General features: G+C 39.2%; 2 protein-coding genes across 4 annotated transcripts; both read right to left on the bottom strand.

Moving 5' to 3' along the window:
* Positions 1-418: 418 nt before the first annotated feature.
* On the bottom strand, positions 419-4,828 carry LOC110898945 (F-box/LRR-repeat protein At5g63520). Of its 2 annotated transcripts, none has more exons than XM_022145797.2 (10): positions 4,525-4,828; positions 4,305-4,433; positions 4,146-4,223; positions 3,406-3,561; positions 3,059-3,160; positions 2,940-2,982; positions 2,737-2,865; positions 1,918-2,087; positions 1,579-1,697; positions 419-1,040 (listed from the first exon to the last, which is right to left on the bottom strand). In XM_022145797.2, the coding sequence occupies exons 1-10, from the start codon at positions 4,729-4,731 to the stop codon at positions 632-634; spliced, it is 1,542 nt and encodes a 513-aa protein (XP_022001489.1). In that variant the 5' UTR covers positions 4,732-4,828; the 3' UTR covers positions 419-631. The 2 variants fall into 2 exon arrangements, with proteins under 2 accessions (XP_022001489.1, XP_022001488.1); XM_022145796.2 differs by having other exon boundaries at positions 3,406-3,564; positions 4,525-4,801.
* A 2,639-nt stretch (positions 4,829-7,467) lies between these two features.
* LOC110898947 (U3 snoRNP-associated protein-like YAOH) lies at positions 7,468-12,384 on the bottom strand. Of its 2 annotated transcripts, XM_022145801.2 has the most exons (7): positions 11,984-12,384; positions 10,938-11,475; positions 10,270-10,495; positions 9,213-9,388; positions 8,051-8,116; positions 7,883-7,972; positions 7,468-7,767 (listed from the first exon to the last, which is right to left on the bottom strand). In XM_022145801.2, the coding sequence occupies exons 1-6, from the start codon at positions 12,244-12,246 to the stop codon at positions 7,895-7,897; spliced, it is 1,347 nt and encodes a 448-aa protein (XP_022001493.1). In that variant the 5' UTR covers positions 12,247-12,384; the 3' UTR covers positions 7,468-7,767; positions 7,883-7,894. The 2 variants fall into 2 exon arrangements, with proteins under 2 accessions (XP_022001493.1, XP_022001492.1); XM_022145800.2 differs by having other exon boundaries at positions 7,468-7,972.
* Between the last annotated feature and the right edge of the window lie 2,809 nt (positions 12,385-15,193).

Raw genomic sequence — 15,193 nt, 5'->3', positions numbered from 1 at the left:
GAATTGAATATCTCCTTAGTTAGCTTTATAATAAATAAATAAATGTTTATTTCACCATTATGAACTATGAATGTTTATTTCACAAGTATGAACTATGAAGTACGTGAGATTTTTTGGAATATATACTTCTAATTTATATAGTAGAGTACGAAGTTAGAAGTTGACATTTCTTTCAAGAGATGCAGGTTCAACTCTCACTTGGTGCAGAGTGAGACACTGGTGGGCAATGATAGAAGACATCCTTGAGCCAAATGGGTTTTACCAGTAATTTCACCGTCGTGTCTACGGACGGGTGGGTTACAGGGTTTTCCCTGAAATTGGTGGTGGACTCGGGTTACTCTCAAAGTACTCCGTTTGGTCCAGTGGGTGCCCCGAGAATGCTCGGGATTGATTTTGTTGCCCGTTATCCGTTAAAAAAAAAAAAAAAAAAGAAGTTGACATTTTACAAGGAAGAAATTACATGTTAACACGCGATCTTAGGACATAAAACTACTACTAAACCATGACATAAACACTCGATAACATCCTCCCACAATACATATATTCAAGCAACTTGAAAAAACACCTTCATATAGGTAAATGTGTATCCTTTCTTTCCGGCCAATTCACAACACTAGAACCACATTAATTTTCATGGGGTGTAAGACATGATTAAATAGACAATACCGCCAGGATGCACGCAACTTCGCACCGCCTTTTGTCCTTGAGATTCTTTAGGATACAGAGTTAAAACACCACGTCCAATCACCCGGCGACAAAGTGTCCCTCCAAGTGTCACACCGGGAAAGTTGTCCAAAAAGGGGGAGCTGTCAATGTTTGATTGGCCAAAGAAATTCTCACCACCACAAGTGAATATAAGGCCGCCAAACACCTCGTGCTTATCACCACCAGTGGTGTTGTTGCCCCTTTGATTGAAAGATCTTAAATGGCTAGAGACAGCAGTGACAGAAGATAGACCAGCGTCACTTGGGTGATAAAAACGGAATGTATCACCGGTTTTGATGTCCACACCAAAAACATGAAGATACTCCTGGGAAGTCCTGAATGAAGATGATAAAACCAAAAACGCTAGCAAAAATGAGAACGGGTCAAATGGGTCAAAAAATTACCAGAAGTGTATCTTTAGTATTTTGAAACAGTTTTTTTTTTTTTTGAACGACCAACAAACTCAATCCCGAGCACTCTCGGGGCACCCACTGGACAAACGGAGTACTCCGAGAGTAACCCGAGTCCACCACCAATTCCGGGAAAAACCCGGTAACCCACCCGTCCGTAGGCACGACAGTGAACTTACCGGTAAAACCCGTTTGGCTCAAGGATCCAACCCAGGTTTCCCTGGGTCTCCTATCATTGCCCACCAGTGCCTCACTCTGCACCAAGTGGGAGTCGAACCTGCATCTCTCAAGAGAAATGCAAGCGCTCCACCACTTGATCTAGAGATCATTGGCAGTATTTTGAAACAGTAAGACGACTTCCTGCTAATGATATGCAGAGGTTGACTATAGCAAGTTGTGAACTATGATAATTTGACTTCCGAACTATAAATTATAATATAAGCAATCGCTCAAAGTATCTTACCCACTAACTTTATGGAATGTAAGAGACGTCATACATCCGGCCTTTTCTTGACCAAAGGAGCATTTTCTTTTTTTTGTAACCGCAATGAACAAACAACGACGAGGAATACGCTTTCCTAGCTGTCATTATTTATAAACAATTAAATGTCTGAAGACCTTCGAGTCTTGCTCGTTCCCAATGCCCCTACGGTAGCAGATTTACCCCCAGACTCAGGCTTGCTGGGTGGCGGTCTGCGAGGTGGGATCACCTCGGCGGTTGGGAGGACCGTGGAATATCCTCCCCCCCCCCCCCCCCCCGAAATTGTCTTTGAGTATTTACTAAAGATAAAGAATGACATACTGCATCATAAACTTGATTCAAAAGGGTTTCACCATCAATATTCTCATGTGACCCTTCTCTTCTTGCAGCAATCCAAGTCGAATTCTTTCTAACAAATGATACCTTGTATGTGGGGCCTACAGGTGACAATCTACTTGCTAATACCGCATGAAACTGGGTTTCTCCTATACCTGCTCAAAAAATATTAAGAACCTCTCATAACTGGACGGAACCAATCTTTAAATGCAACAGGAAATATTAAATTACTAAAAGAAAATTGATCTTAAATGCAGATCAGCAGAGATAGGAAACTAAGAAAGAAACAATAAGAATATGATAAAACATACATAATATATATATATATATATATATATATATATATATATATATATATAGCGAGGGGCTCATGCGAGAACCACCCTTATTGTGAGAACCTTGAGAACCAATGTGAACACAACCTAAAATGGCTAAAAAAACCTAAAAAAAGCCTAAAAAAACCTAACCCCCACCCCCCCCCCCTCCCCCCAAAGCTAAAATACTAAAAACTAAACCCCCAAAAAACCTAAAAAAATCAAAAAAAAAATCTAAATTTTTTTTTAATATTTTTTATGCTCAAATCGCTACTTTTAGTGGCCAAAAAAAAATTTTTTTTTTTGGCTTCGAAAAGTAGCGATTTTTATATAAAAAATATAAAAAAAAAATTGTGTGATTTTTAGCTATTTTTAGGCATTTTTGGTGTGTTCACATTGGTTCTCGCGGTTCTCACAATAAGAGGTGGTTCTCGCATGATCTTCTCCCTACATATATATATATATCAACGAAAGTGGATTTGGATGTTACCAGGAGGTTTATTCCTTTCCACCGCAAATACCAAGGCAACAGCAGCATATACATCATGAGGATCCTTGGTATATTGGAACCGAGAGAAAGGATCACCAACAATGACGGTTTTTGGTGACATAGCATAATCTACAAAAACGATTTTTTTTTGCATAAAGTTAAGTGAGCATAACAAAGTGAGGTGTTTATGAAGCAACGCTAACCCATCTTTTCCACAACATTGATTATGCCATCATGGTACCGGTCCTGTAAACAAGAATGCGATCTTGTTTATTATTATTTATTAGTAATATATGCACAAATAACATGAGGAAAGACTTACACCGAACATTATTATGGCAGCAGGGGAGTTACACCCTGAAACCGAAGTTGAGAACTCCCTTATGTCTGTTACGAATTTGTCAAACATGAGAGTTTCTGGTTCCTGATACATGGATACACAAACTTATAAAGAACAACGTTAAAACAAAACAACTAAAACAAAAAAAGAGTAGTTGCTACATATACGTTTCCATGTGATTATACCATAAGATATAATCTTTAACTGAAACTATACGATGACTTTTCCTATGATTTAGTTGGCTAATACACAATCACTAACATAAATTGATCTACTAGTCTCCAAAAAGAATGTCAAAATCTAGGAACTAATTTGCATGACGAAATTACCTCGATTTGCTGTAAAAGTGGGATTGCTGTGACTTTCATCCCCGGTAGAAATCCAACAGTCAACATGATTCTGTTACTGTTACTCTTCCCCTGTATCAGCACATTCGGGTTAAAAACCCTATATGCAGGGCTGGCAATAGGTAACATGTAGGTAACCTGCTAAGACACGATAACAGAAAAGTACACCATGTGATTTTTTACATTTTTAAAAATAATCAAAATTTGAAAGTTAGGATCCATTATTTCTCCTTCTAGGTGCATAAAATATACATCTGTCTTATAAACATTGGATATAAAGTAGTTAAACGAGTCGTATTCATGTTTAAAATTTTTGTTGTTCGCGTTATCAGATACCTGTTAAACCTGCCTATATGTTTAAATCTTCTTGTTCGAAACTGGTGATCCATCCCTTACATTATGCCTTGTTCTTTTAACCATGGTTGCAAAAGTCGCTAGGCGCTCTCTAGTCGGATTCGGGAGTACTCGGGAAGTACTCGGCTTAGGCGGAGATTACTCGGGGAGTAATTGGCCTGGGAGACCAGTACTCGTGCCTCGGCAGCCTACCTTGTAGCGAGTACTCGAAGCCTAGGCGGGACTTTTACAACCATGCTTTTAACCAATAGATTTTTTCCACGTTTAGGGTTAGTTAGAATTCCGTTCATTGAAAACATCCGTTTCATTACTTGGTTAACAGCAAAGAATAATAACAAGTGGTAGCTCAGCAATCAAAAGTTCAAAACCTCTTGGGATTCATCAGAGATTATTCCCAGGGAACAATGAGTAATGACTGGAACATGAGTTCCTACCGCCGCAGTAATCTGCAAGTCATTCATAAAATCAGCAACTTATTGATAATTCATTTATAAATCATAATCAAATTTGAAGTATAAACAACATACAAGGCCACGAGCCTCTTCCAAAGCGTCCTCAGCTTCATAATTTTCGAATGAACCAACAAGAGAAGCAATGGCAAAGTGAGGACGAATCGGCTCCGATAATACTTTATTAACCACTTCTTCTACAGCAACCTGATCATAATTAGGGCATAAAACATGTCTAATTATACGATTTCGAGTAGAATTTGTGATTATGTAAGAGTTAGGGTTTATTAGAAGTTACCTCTAGAGAAGGATTGGGGGAGCATGCGGAGGAGAGCTTGGGACGACAAAGGACGCGATCGCAAACGAGATTCCAAAAGCGGCTGACGCAAGCGGCGGAGGCGAAAGAGGTTGCCGGAAGTCTACCGACGATGTTGTGAAGAAGGTCTTCGCCGATGAGATCGATAGTTGCAGCGGTTCCTATCTGCCGGAGCGTCCGCGACGTCATTTCGGTGTTTGATGGCGGTGTGTGTGTCCGTCACTCCGTCGTACACTTTCCGGCGATGACAAATATAATAAAATGAGTAAATTACGATTTTGGCTCCTACGGTTATATCACTTTTACCCTTTTAACCTAAAAAAATTTTTTACATCTAAGGCCCAACGTCTTTTTTTCTAATCCTTTTGGCCCCTAATGTCTTTTTTTCTAACCATTTTGGCCCCTAACATTTAATGGATGAGGTTAGTGTTAGGGGCCAAAATGGTTAGAAAAAAAGACGTTGGAGGCTCAGATGTTAAAAAAATTCTTTTTTAGGCTAAAAGGGTAAAAGTGATTTAACCATAGGGGCCAAAATCATAATTTGCTTAAATAAAATTATCCTTTATGTATGCTAATTATCGTAAACTGTGTTCTTTGTCTTTAATAAGTACAGTAAACGTATTCTATGTTTACAAACTCTTGTACGTTATGTCCTTTGACCCTAATTCAGTTAATTTTCATAGTTAAGTCTGACCAATTGGACCCCACATAAAGATACTTTAGTCATTTTACCTTTAATATTAAAATAAATAGTCATAAAAATAATAAATATATTAATTATGTTTAAAAAAGATTATACATTTGTAGATATATACACACATAATTCTCTCTCCGTATCTCAATTCTATCTTTAGCCGTTAGATGGTGGTTTTGGTAATTGCAGGTGGGGTGTGGTGGCAGGTAGGTGATGGTGACGGTGGTTGTGGTGGTGGTCGGTGGGAGTGGAAGGAAAGTTAGAGAGATAGAGAAAGATAGAATTGAGATACAGAGAGAGAATTATGTGTGTATATATGTACAAATGTATAATCTTTTTTAAACATAATTAATGTATTTATTATTTTTTATAATTATTTATTTTAACATTTAAGGTAAAATGACTAAAGTACCCCTATGTGGGGTCCAATTGGTCAGACTTAACTATGAAACTTAACTGAGTTAAGGTCAAATGACATAACGTGCAAGGGTTTGTAAACATAGAGTACGTTTATTGTACTTATTAAAGGCAAATGACACAGTTTCCAATAAGTAGCATACATAAATGATGATTTTTGTAATTTTACTCCTAAATATAATATAACTATAAGACAAAATTGCACAAATCAACCTTTATGTTATACATACACTGCACTTTATACCTTTCACTTTGAAATCGGCCAAACACAACCTTTACGTTCATGTTTTGAACAGGATTCAACCTTTTACACTAACACCGTTTATTTTCTTGGTTAACTACCCTCACATGCTGTCACACCCCAACCGATGAGGGAAACATCGGAGTGAGACGAAATAGATTGCTCGTCACACATAACACTATTTGCGACAATGTTAATTCAAAACCGATTTCATTTCATTTCAATAATTGTCAAATGCAACATGAAAATCAAGTACAACATTGAAAGACAATACAACAAAGTTCAACAAAAATAAAGTAAACTAATCTAGTAATTCAATATATGTTTCTAAGGTCGTCCCTACTAAATTTCGTCATAATCATCATCATCATCATCAACCTGCAACATGTTAAAAGTATAGTTCAACACAAAAAACATTGGCGAGTACACGAGTTTTAAGTACATAGCATAAGTATAAAAAATGTTTAAACGAATCCACATGGCAAACTAAGTTATTCAAAATTAGCGTAAATCTAGCATGTGATAAACAAGTCAAACCAAAGTTCACGCAACTAAAAGATTCTTAACATAACCCAACGTTCACAGGCGGTGCGTTACTCCTATAGCGCTATACATGTTAAGGGCAGGCTTAATCGAAGTTAATGACAAGTTCAATCACAAAACGAACTAACCTAGATAGACGTTCCCCATAAAGATAAAGTGCATGCATGTATTGGATTGTTTGTGCATAAAGATAAAGTTTAAGTGTTGTGATTTTAATAAGCTAACATGTTGCACCCAAAAATGTGTAAAACGAAAATGGGTCAATTGTACGCACGGATTTGCAAGCTTCAAACTTGATAATCCCGTGAAGAGTTGTTTGTTTGAGGTTGAAATCAACTTCATATACTTGATTAAGTTTGTTGTGGTTGTGACGTTAAGTTTGATTTTGGTTATTCCTTTATAATAGAGATTATGGATAGTGTGTTTTGATATTTTTTTGGTAATCTCTGCTATTTAGAAAGCATGGTGTTAGAATCTGTTGTGGTGGGTCGGCTACTGGTCGAATAAGACATGACTTACTAAACGTAGTGGTCATATGGATGGATGAAAAAGAAGAGGGGTGGGCTCATGGGGTTTTATGAAAATTTTATTTTGTTTTTTTTAGTGACTAGAGGTTCCCCATAAGATTAAAAACAAAAATTCCACAGGGTTGTAGTCAGAACCGTCATGTTATATAGAACTGTTTATTAGGCCGTTAATAAGATACAAGTACAAAAGATGGATATAGCATAGATGGGAACACTAAGATGGATACATGGGCACCTAAGGATAGACGGATAAGGAATGAAGTTTTTTGAAAGAGACTTGGGGTAGCGTGTATCTTGGATAAAATAAGAAAGCGGAGACTCATATGGTTCATCGTTGTGAAGAGGAGACGTATTGAATCTCCTAGGAAACAAAACCGTAAATTGGCCTTAGCAAATAGACTATCCATGTGATTCTTTCTACACATAAATATTCATCTTCCTAGACATTTCTTCACATTTAGGTATAAATATATCGTTAAATACTTAAATACTGAACATATGAATTAACACTTTCACAAAACGTATACGACTGAACGAGAAACTTGTTCATATTCTTTAACCAAACGCAATAAGTTATTGCTCATGTTTGTTGATTTAATAAATGAATAAAAATAAACCTTAGGTGGTGTTTGTTTTTTCAGATGCAAAAGGTCCTGCAGACCACATCTGCAAACGTCTGCACGAGAAGGGGTGGACCAAATGTGTGCGGAGTGTAATAAAAAGAGTGTTTGATTATCTCACGTCTGCACGAGAAGAGGTGGACCACACCCTTGATACTTCTATTGTTCTTCTTCAACATTCTCCTGTTTGCTTCGTAGATGTCAGTTTGCAAAAAAAAAAAAAAAAAAAAAAAAAAAAAAAAAAAAAAGTGGGGTTTTTGAACTTCTAGATGCTGTTCAGTAGAGTTTAAATAAACACCTCCAAGCTGGATCATGAGAGCTGCAAAGGGTGCACTGCAACACCGTTTCGAGCAGCCGGAAGAGACCCCCATCGACCTAAACGGTGTTCCTAATTATAAAAAAAAAAATATAAGCATGGGAATATGTGATGTTAATAAGTTTGAAAGAGAAGGATGTTGAAAATCACCTTGCCAACTCCAGCAACCAAAAACTTCCCAGATTTCGCAAATGCCAAAGAATTTACGTATCCAACCTAATATAACAGTCAATTAGTAGCGAGCAAAAAATGACGGGTCAAAGCATGTATGTGTTGAAACAAGCCGTGCAAACTTAAGTTGACCCACCAACAATCGTTCTGCTTTTTAATTGTATACACTATATGGGTGACTTTCAGCAATTTTTTTAGGGAAATTGGCCTGTAATAATCCCACCTAGACCTTATTGGCCATTAATAATCCCACCTTAGAATATTCCCCCCCACCAGTACCACCTTTCACCTATTTTTTCCTACAATGGTCCCCCGTTAAAAAAACTTAACGGAGTTAAGCTTTTTTCCAAATTACAAACAGATTTTTTAGGGCTTTTGATTAGAACGACGATACGAGTCCATTGATGTAAAACTTGCCTCGAAACGGTGCTCCAAACGATGAAAACGGCGCTTCAATTCGGGTATTTAAATTTCCAATTAACCAAAATCAAGTCACTTGGAGCACCATTTCGAAGTAAGTTTTACATCAATGGACTCGTATCATCGTTCTGATCAAAAGCCCTGAAAAATCTGTTTGTAATTTGGAAAAAAGCTTAACTCTGTTAAGTTTTTTTAATGGGGGACCATTGTAGGAAAAATAGGTGAAAGGTGGGACTGGTGGGGGGAATATTCTGAGGTGGGATTATTAATGGCCAATCAAGGTTTAAAAAAACGGAAACGAGTTTCGAGGCGTTTTCACTTCGCCTCACGAGGCGTAAGCTCGAGGCGGAACTAAAAAATAAATATAAATATTATATATCTTATAAAAATAGTAATACTAACTAAATCCATCACCAAATTCATCAAAATAATCAAAAACACACATAAAAAAGACAGAAATTGCTTGAAATTGACACAAAAACATCAAAAACAAATCTCTAAAACCCCTGAGGCGCAGCCTTTTTAGCGCCTCAGCCCCTCCGAGGCGCACAAACAGTATAAACCCCCTGAGGCGCGCCTCAGAATCGTTTTTTGGCCGTTTCGCCTTGAGGCGCGCCACGAGGCGCACGCCTCAACCGTTTTTTAAAACCATGTGGCCAATAAGGTCTAGATGGGATTATTAGGCCATCTGACAAATCTGAGATATGAAACATATACTTACCAATGGCAGCTCAAAAAGCGGTTGAACCCCTTTAGCGTCTTTTTCAATTTCCCACAGACGAACAACACCATTGCCAGCTCCTGATGCTGCAAGATCGCTGCCTCTACAAACCGCAACAGAACTAACCCATGAACAAGCAGACGGGCCTACAGTTTCAGGAACATGATCCAAACTCTCTGAAAAAATAAAAGTTCAACAATTTTTAATCAAGACCACAATAATTTAAGTTCTTAATAGATGCTGATAGGCCTGTAAACGAACCGAACGTTCATGAACTTGTTCGGCGGGAAGTTCGTTTATGTTCGTTTATTTAATAAACGAACGAACACGAACAAAAAAAATTGTTCGTTTTCTTAAATGAATGAACATGAACACACCTTGTGTTCGTTCATTTATGTTCGTGAACATTCTTTTATGTTCGTTCATTTATGTTCGTGGACGTTCGTTTATGTTCGTTTAAATTTTAATAAATACATAAATAGTTATATTTATATAAATATTTGGTTTTCTAACTACTTATATAAATATAATTAATTAGTATATCTATGAACCCTTATTTAAATGTGTTTTCGCATGAAATGTAATATATTACACTTGTTTCTTCAATCACGTTAATTTATGTTTATTCAAATATGTACAGTTAATTTTTTTATGTTTGTTTATGTTCGTGAACTGTTCGTGTAGGCTTTAAACGAACACGAACATGCCCGATTTCTTAATGAACGAACACGAACAAAAAATTGTGTTCGATTATATGACCGTGTTCGTGTTCGGTTAAAGTTAAATGAACGCAGTGGCGGATCTAGGATTCACGCCAAGCCGTAACGTTTTATAAATAAGCCGTAACGAAATCGAAAAAACATCAAATTTTTCCAAAATTTACACTAAAAACGTCAAATTTTTCCGAGCCAAGCCGTAGCGGAGGTTACCCCCTGGTAACCTCTAGGTCCGCCCCTGAATGAACGAACACGAACATGCCTGTGTTCGTGTTTGTTCGGTTCATTTACAGGTCTAGATGCTGAGAAAAAAAAAACCAAAAAAAAAATTAGTTGATTACCTTTACAATTATTTGATAAATCATGGTTTTGTTTAACATCGAGTGTATTTGGAGTTGATAAAGAGTGTGCGTTTTTAATAATATGAAGTGGTTTCTTTCTCAATACACTCCAATGCTCAATACTACCGTCATCTGAGCCCGATAAAATTTCATCGTTATTAATAAAACAGCAGCACTCTAATGATGATGCCGGAGCACGAAAGACCAGCTGGGACTCCTCAGGAACCTGTTCTCATAACAAAGGTAGATATAAATATTATTGGCGTATTTAAACATTCTACGGTTGCATAAAATCGCATATTGCACGCAATATAAACAGACGATATGTCTTTTCCAACAAAATTTGCTAATGTGACGCCCTATTTGTCATTTCAAAGTTGCATATGACATCACATTTAGTAACAATGTTTTAGTAAAAAAATAAAAAACAACTTGTCGAGCGGTGGCAGGTCATTTTTTAAAAAATATTTAAAAAACTGCTGACTTGTCATTTTTTGAAAGATTTACATTTAATAACAATGACCTGTGATACGGGTCACATTACAAATATGCGTGCCCGACCCACCCAACCATAGTTATCGATAGCGCTTATGGCGGCCGCTATAGCGAATAGCGTGGCGTGGCGGCCATATGTCGCTACAAGGTACATATCGACCTAAACGTTTTACCTTCCATAAGTGCATGGTCCGATCACGAGCGGCAGTTAGCAGACGTTCTTTTCTTAAGCAATCAATAGATAAAACATGACTTTGATGACCAAATAATGTGGTTACGTAAGATCTGTCTTCTGCATTCCAGATTTTGATCGTCCTATCATACGAACCAGAAAACAGTTCTGAAGTCCCTTGCCTGAAAGTCAAGCAAGAAATCGGCCCTTTATGACCCGAAAAAGCCTGAATATGCTGGCGTGTGCGTGTGTCCCATAAATGAATATCTCGATCAAAGCCAGCGCTGGCGAGATACCTTCCATCAGAAGATACAGCAAGAGCCAAAACATGAGCTCGCCCTTGTTGAGCATAACATGTTTCTTCTGTTTTCCCCCCATGATCATGATCAAGATGAGACTGACGAATAGAACCGTCTTTCGATGCTGAAAATACTATAGAATCATCCTCTGATAAAACAGCTACGGTTACAGACTGTCTGTGTTTCACTACAAGTTCAAATCCTCCTCCTCCTCCTTGTCTTGTTTTAGGATTTTGAACCCTGGACATTAACAAAGGAAAAACAAGTATAGTTTGTTTGCAGCTAGTAAAATTAGATTATCCCAAACAGTAGTGTATTATTAACCATGGTTGTAAAACAAGGTCTCCAAGGCCGAGTACTCCCCGAGTAGTCGCTACAAGGTAGGCTGCCGAGGCGACTTTCTTCAACTCCGACTAATTACTTGGAATCAATCAAATGCGGACAACATTGGCCAAAATCGAATCTAGGAAGTCAACTCGGGCCGAGTTTGACTTAAAAAAAAAAAAAAAAAAAACTAACTTATATGCTTATTATAAAAAAGAATGAATACAATTTCACGTATTTTGTTATAAATATTAGTAAATTTATGTTATTTGACATGTATTTAATTTCCGAAAACTAATTTCATTATAATTTGGCATCTCCGAGTATACCCTTGTACTCTCAGCCTAGCGACTTTAACAACCATGTTATTAACTAACATGTAGCTAATTAAAGCTAAAATTTAAACTCCAAAAATGTTTGTTACCTTGAAGCAATGTATCTGCAACGACGGCCACTATCTTCAAGTTGCTGTGCCTGAAGCCTTCGTGCCAACGGAGAATCCTCATCAAATTCATCACCCTCCTCCTCCCGCCTCAACGCAACCCTCGTATTCTCCCGAAATTCGTCACAAAGTCTCTTCCGCTTCTCTGCCACAGTCTCCTTTTCCTCCAATTCAAAACTTCTTCGCTTAATTTTCTGCCGCTTTAGAGTTAGCAGCTTATTATTTTTACGATTCATCATCATCATGAACTGGAATTAGGGTTTATTGTTCGTCTCTGGACTCTAGAGAGAGAGAGAATAAGTATATGATCCGAAATTCAATTTTACCCCCTTAGTTTACTTTTACCCCTAATTACAAAATCTTGTTATCTTACCCTCGGATAAATCGCAATTGCATCAATCTTACCCCCTAGCACCAAATACTGTTAAATGTCAACGTTTTTATTAAACAGTCAAAGGGTATGTTAGTCATTAAAAGTGCTGATTGTATTATTTTCTGAATGAATCAATTGAATACAAAGAGTCCCTTTAAATAGGAACTAACCCTAGCACTAAACATGGAAACTATATTCTGTACATAAATACAATATAATCACAATAATATGGAAATCATATCAATCTCGGCTAATACTCCCCCGCAGTTTGAACGATCCGTGGGCAAATGGTCAAACTGGATCGAAACGATTGAAAAAGTTGTCGAGATAGTCCTTTAGTAAATATATCTGCATACTGAAACGGAGCAGGGACATGAGAAACCCGGACATGTCCTAGGCGGACCTTCTCGCGAACAAAATGGATATCGATTTCTATATGCTTTGTACGCTGATGTTGGACAGGATTGTCAGACAGATACACCGCAGAGACATTATCACAAAAAACGACCGAAGCCTGTAGGAGGGGTACATGTAGCTCAAGAAGTAAGTTGCGTAACCAAGTGACTTCAGCAACGGCATTCGCAACACCTCGGTATTCAGCCTCTGCACTGGAACGCGAAACAGTGGGCTGGCGCTTAGAGGACCAAGACAGTAAATTATTTCCCAGGAACACACAATAACCACTCGTGGATCGACGAGAATCCGGGCACCCGCCCCAGTCAGCATCGGAGTAGGCAACCAATGATTGTGTATTGGATCGTGTCATGCGGATGCCATAGTCCAAAGTCCCCTGAATGTACCGAAGTATGCGTTTCATGAAAGCATAATGAGGATCGTGAGGCTCGTGCATAAATAAACAAATCTGTTGTACCGCATAAGATAGGTCTGGACGGGTAAAAGTGAGGTACTGAAGAGCTCCCGCAAGGCTGCGGTAAAGAGTTGGATCATGAAACAGAGGACCATCCGTGGCACTTAATTTAGACGAGAGATCAACTGGAGTGGCACAGGGCTTACAAGATGTCATGTTAGCCCGAGCAATGATGTCTTTGGCATACTGTGTCTGGTCCAAAAATAGGCCATTGGCTTGGCGTGTGACTCGAATACCCAAGAAATGATGCAATGTACCCAGATCAGACATAGCAAACTCTCGTGAGAGTGTCTGAATGATGTCGTGCAGCAACTTGTCAGAGGAAGCTGTGAGGACAATATCATCGACATATAACAAAAGATATGCAATTTCCTGGCCGCTACTGTATATGAAAAGGGAATTGTCACACGCACTGCTCTTAAACCCGTGGGATAAGATATAGTTTGCAAACCTTGTGTACCAAGCACGTGGGGCCTGTTTAAGGCCGTATAAAGATTTCTTCAATCTACACACGAAACCCGGAAAGCGTTTGTCAACAAACCCTGGCGGCTGATGCATAAAGACCGTTTCATTAAGGTGGCCATGTAAAAACGCGTTCTTGACATCCAACTGATGGATGGGCCATGATTTAGAAACGGCAAGAGATAACACGGTGCGAATCGTGGCAGGTTTTACAACCGGACTAAAAGTGTCCGCACAGTCAATGCCCACGGTTTGTGATTTCCCATTAACAACCAATCTCGCCTTATACCTTTCAAGCGATCCATCTGATTTAAATTTGTGGCGAAAGAGCCACATACATCTGATAACAGGTCTATCAGCTGGTCGAGGGACCAAATCCCATGTCTCATTTTCCTGTAAAGCAGTATATTCAGCCTGCATGGCGCGCAGCCAGTTCGGGTCGGTGAAGGCCTGGTGATAGGTTTTAGCGACAGGTGATAGGTGAGTGGTGGTAAGGTTGTATAAGGGTGGCTTTAGGCTACCGGTTTTTGATCTGGTTGCCATTCGGTGAGAGGGTGGTGGATGGACAGGCGGTTGTGGGACAGCTGGCGGATTTGGTGGCTGTGGGGCAGGGGATGACGGTGGAACCGGAGGCTGTAGTGAGTTTGGGGGGGTGTGAGAATGGGTCTGGGCCGTAGGGGCAGGCTGAGAAACAGGGGGTTGTTGGGCTGGACGAGGGCGGCGGGAATAAGTGAAGGGAAAAGGGGAGGTGGAGGTGGGCCGTAGCACATGGGTTGGGGGTGTTGGTGAGTGGAGTTGGGTCAAAGGACGAGAAAAATTAAATCCGATAGGAGGAGAGTCATCGAGGAAACCGTAGGAAGAGGTGGATGTAGGAATGGTATATGGGAACGTGGTTTCATCGAAGGTAACGTGCCGGGAGATAGAAACCTTCCCGGTGGTGGGGTCAAAGCACCGGTACCCACGAAAGTCTGGTGGGTAACCGAGGAAGATGCACCGGATGGACCGCTGGTGAAGTTTGTGTGGCTGGGTGGCGGACGTGTTCGGATAGCAGGCGCATCTGAACACCCTAAGGTGGTCATATGTAGGGTGGCGAAGATAGAGGGTATATGTGGGTGTGTAAAAGTTAAGGCGTTTGGTGGGAAGAATGTTGTGGAGATAGGCAGCGGTGTGTAGGGCTTCAACCGAGAAACTAGGTGGGAGATGGGCGTGAATAAGTAGAGCGCGGATGATGTCGTTTAGGCGACGAATCATACGCTCGGCACGGCCGTTTTGGGAAGACGTCTGAGGACAGGAAAAACGAAAAACCAGACCGTGTTGTTGGGCAAAGGTTTTAAAAGCGTTGTTGTCAAATTCACCGCCAAGGTCGCATTGAAAGGTTTTAATGTTTCTGTTAAATTGTGTGGCAATTAGGCGGTGAAATTTGACAAATGTAGAGAATGTTTCGGATTTATATTTTAAAGGGTACACCCAGATAAAGTGTGAAAAATTA

The sequence above is a fragment of the Helianthus annuus genome, chromosome 2, assembly GCF_002127325.2.
Source record: "Helianthus annuus cultivar XRQ/B chromosome 2, HanXRQr2.0-SUNRISE, whole genome shotgun sequence".
NCBI lineage: Eukaryota > Viridiplantae > Streptophyta > Magnoliopsida > Asterales > Asteraceae > Helianthus > Helianthus annuus.
This window is presented reverse-complemented; position numbering and strand designations above follow the sequence as displayed.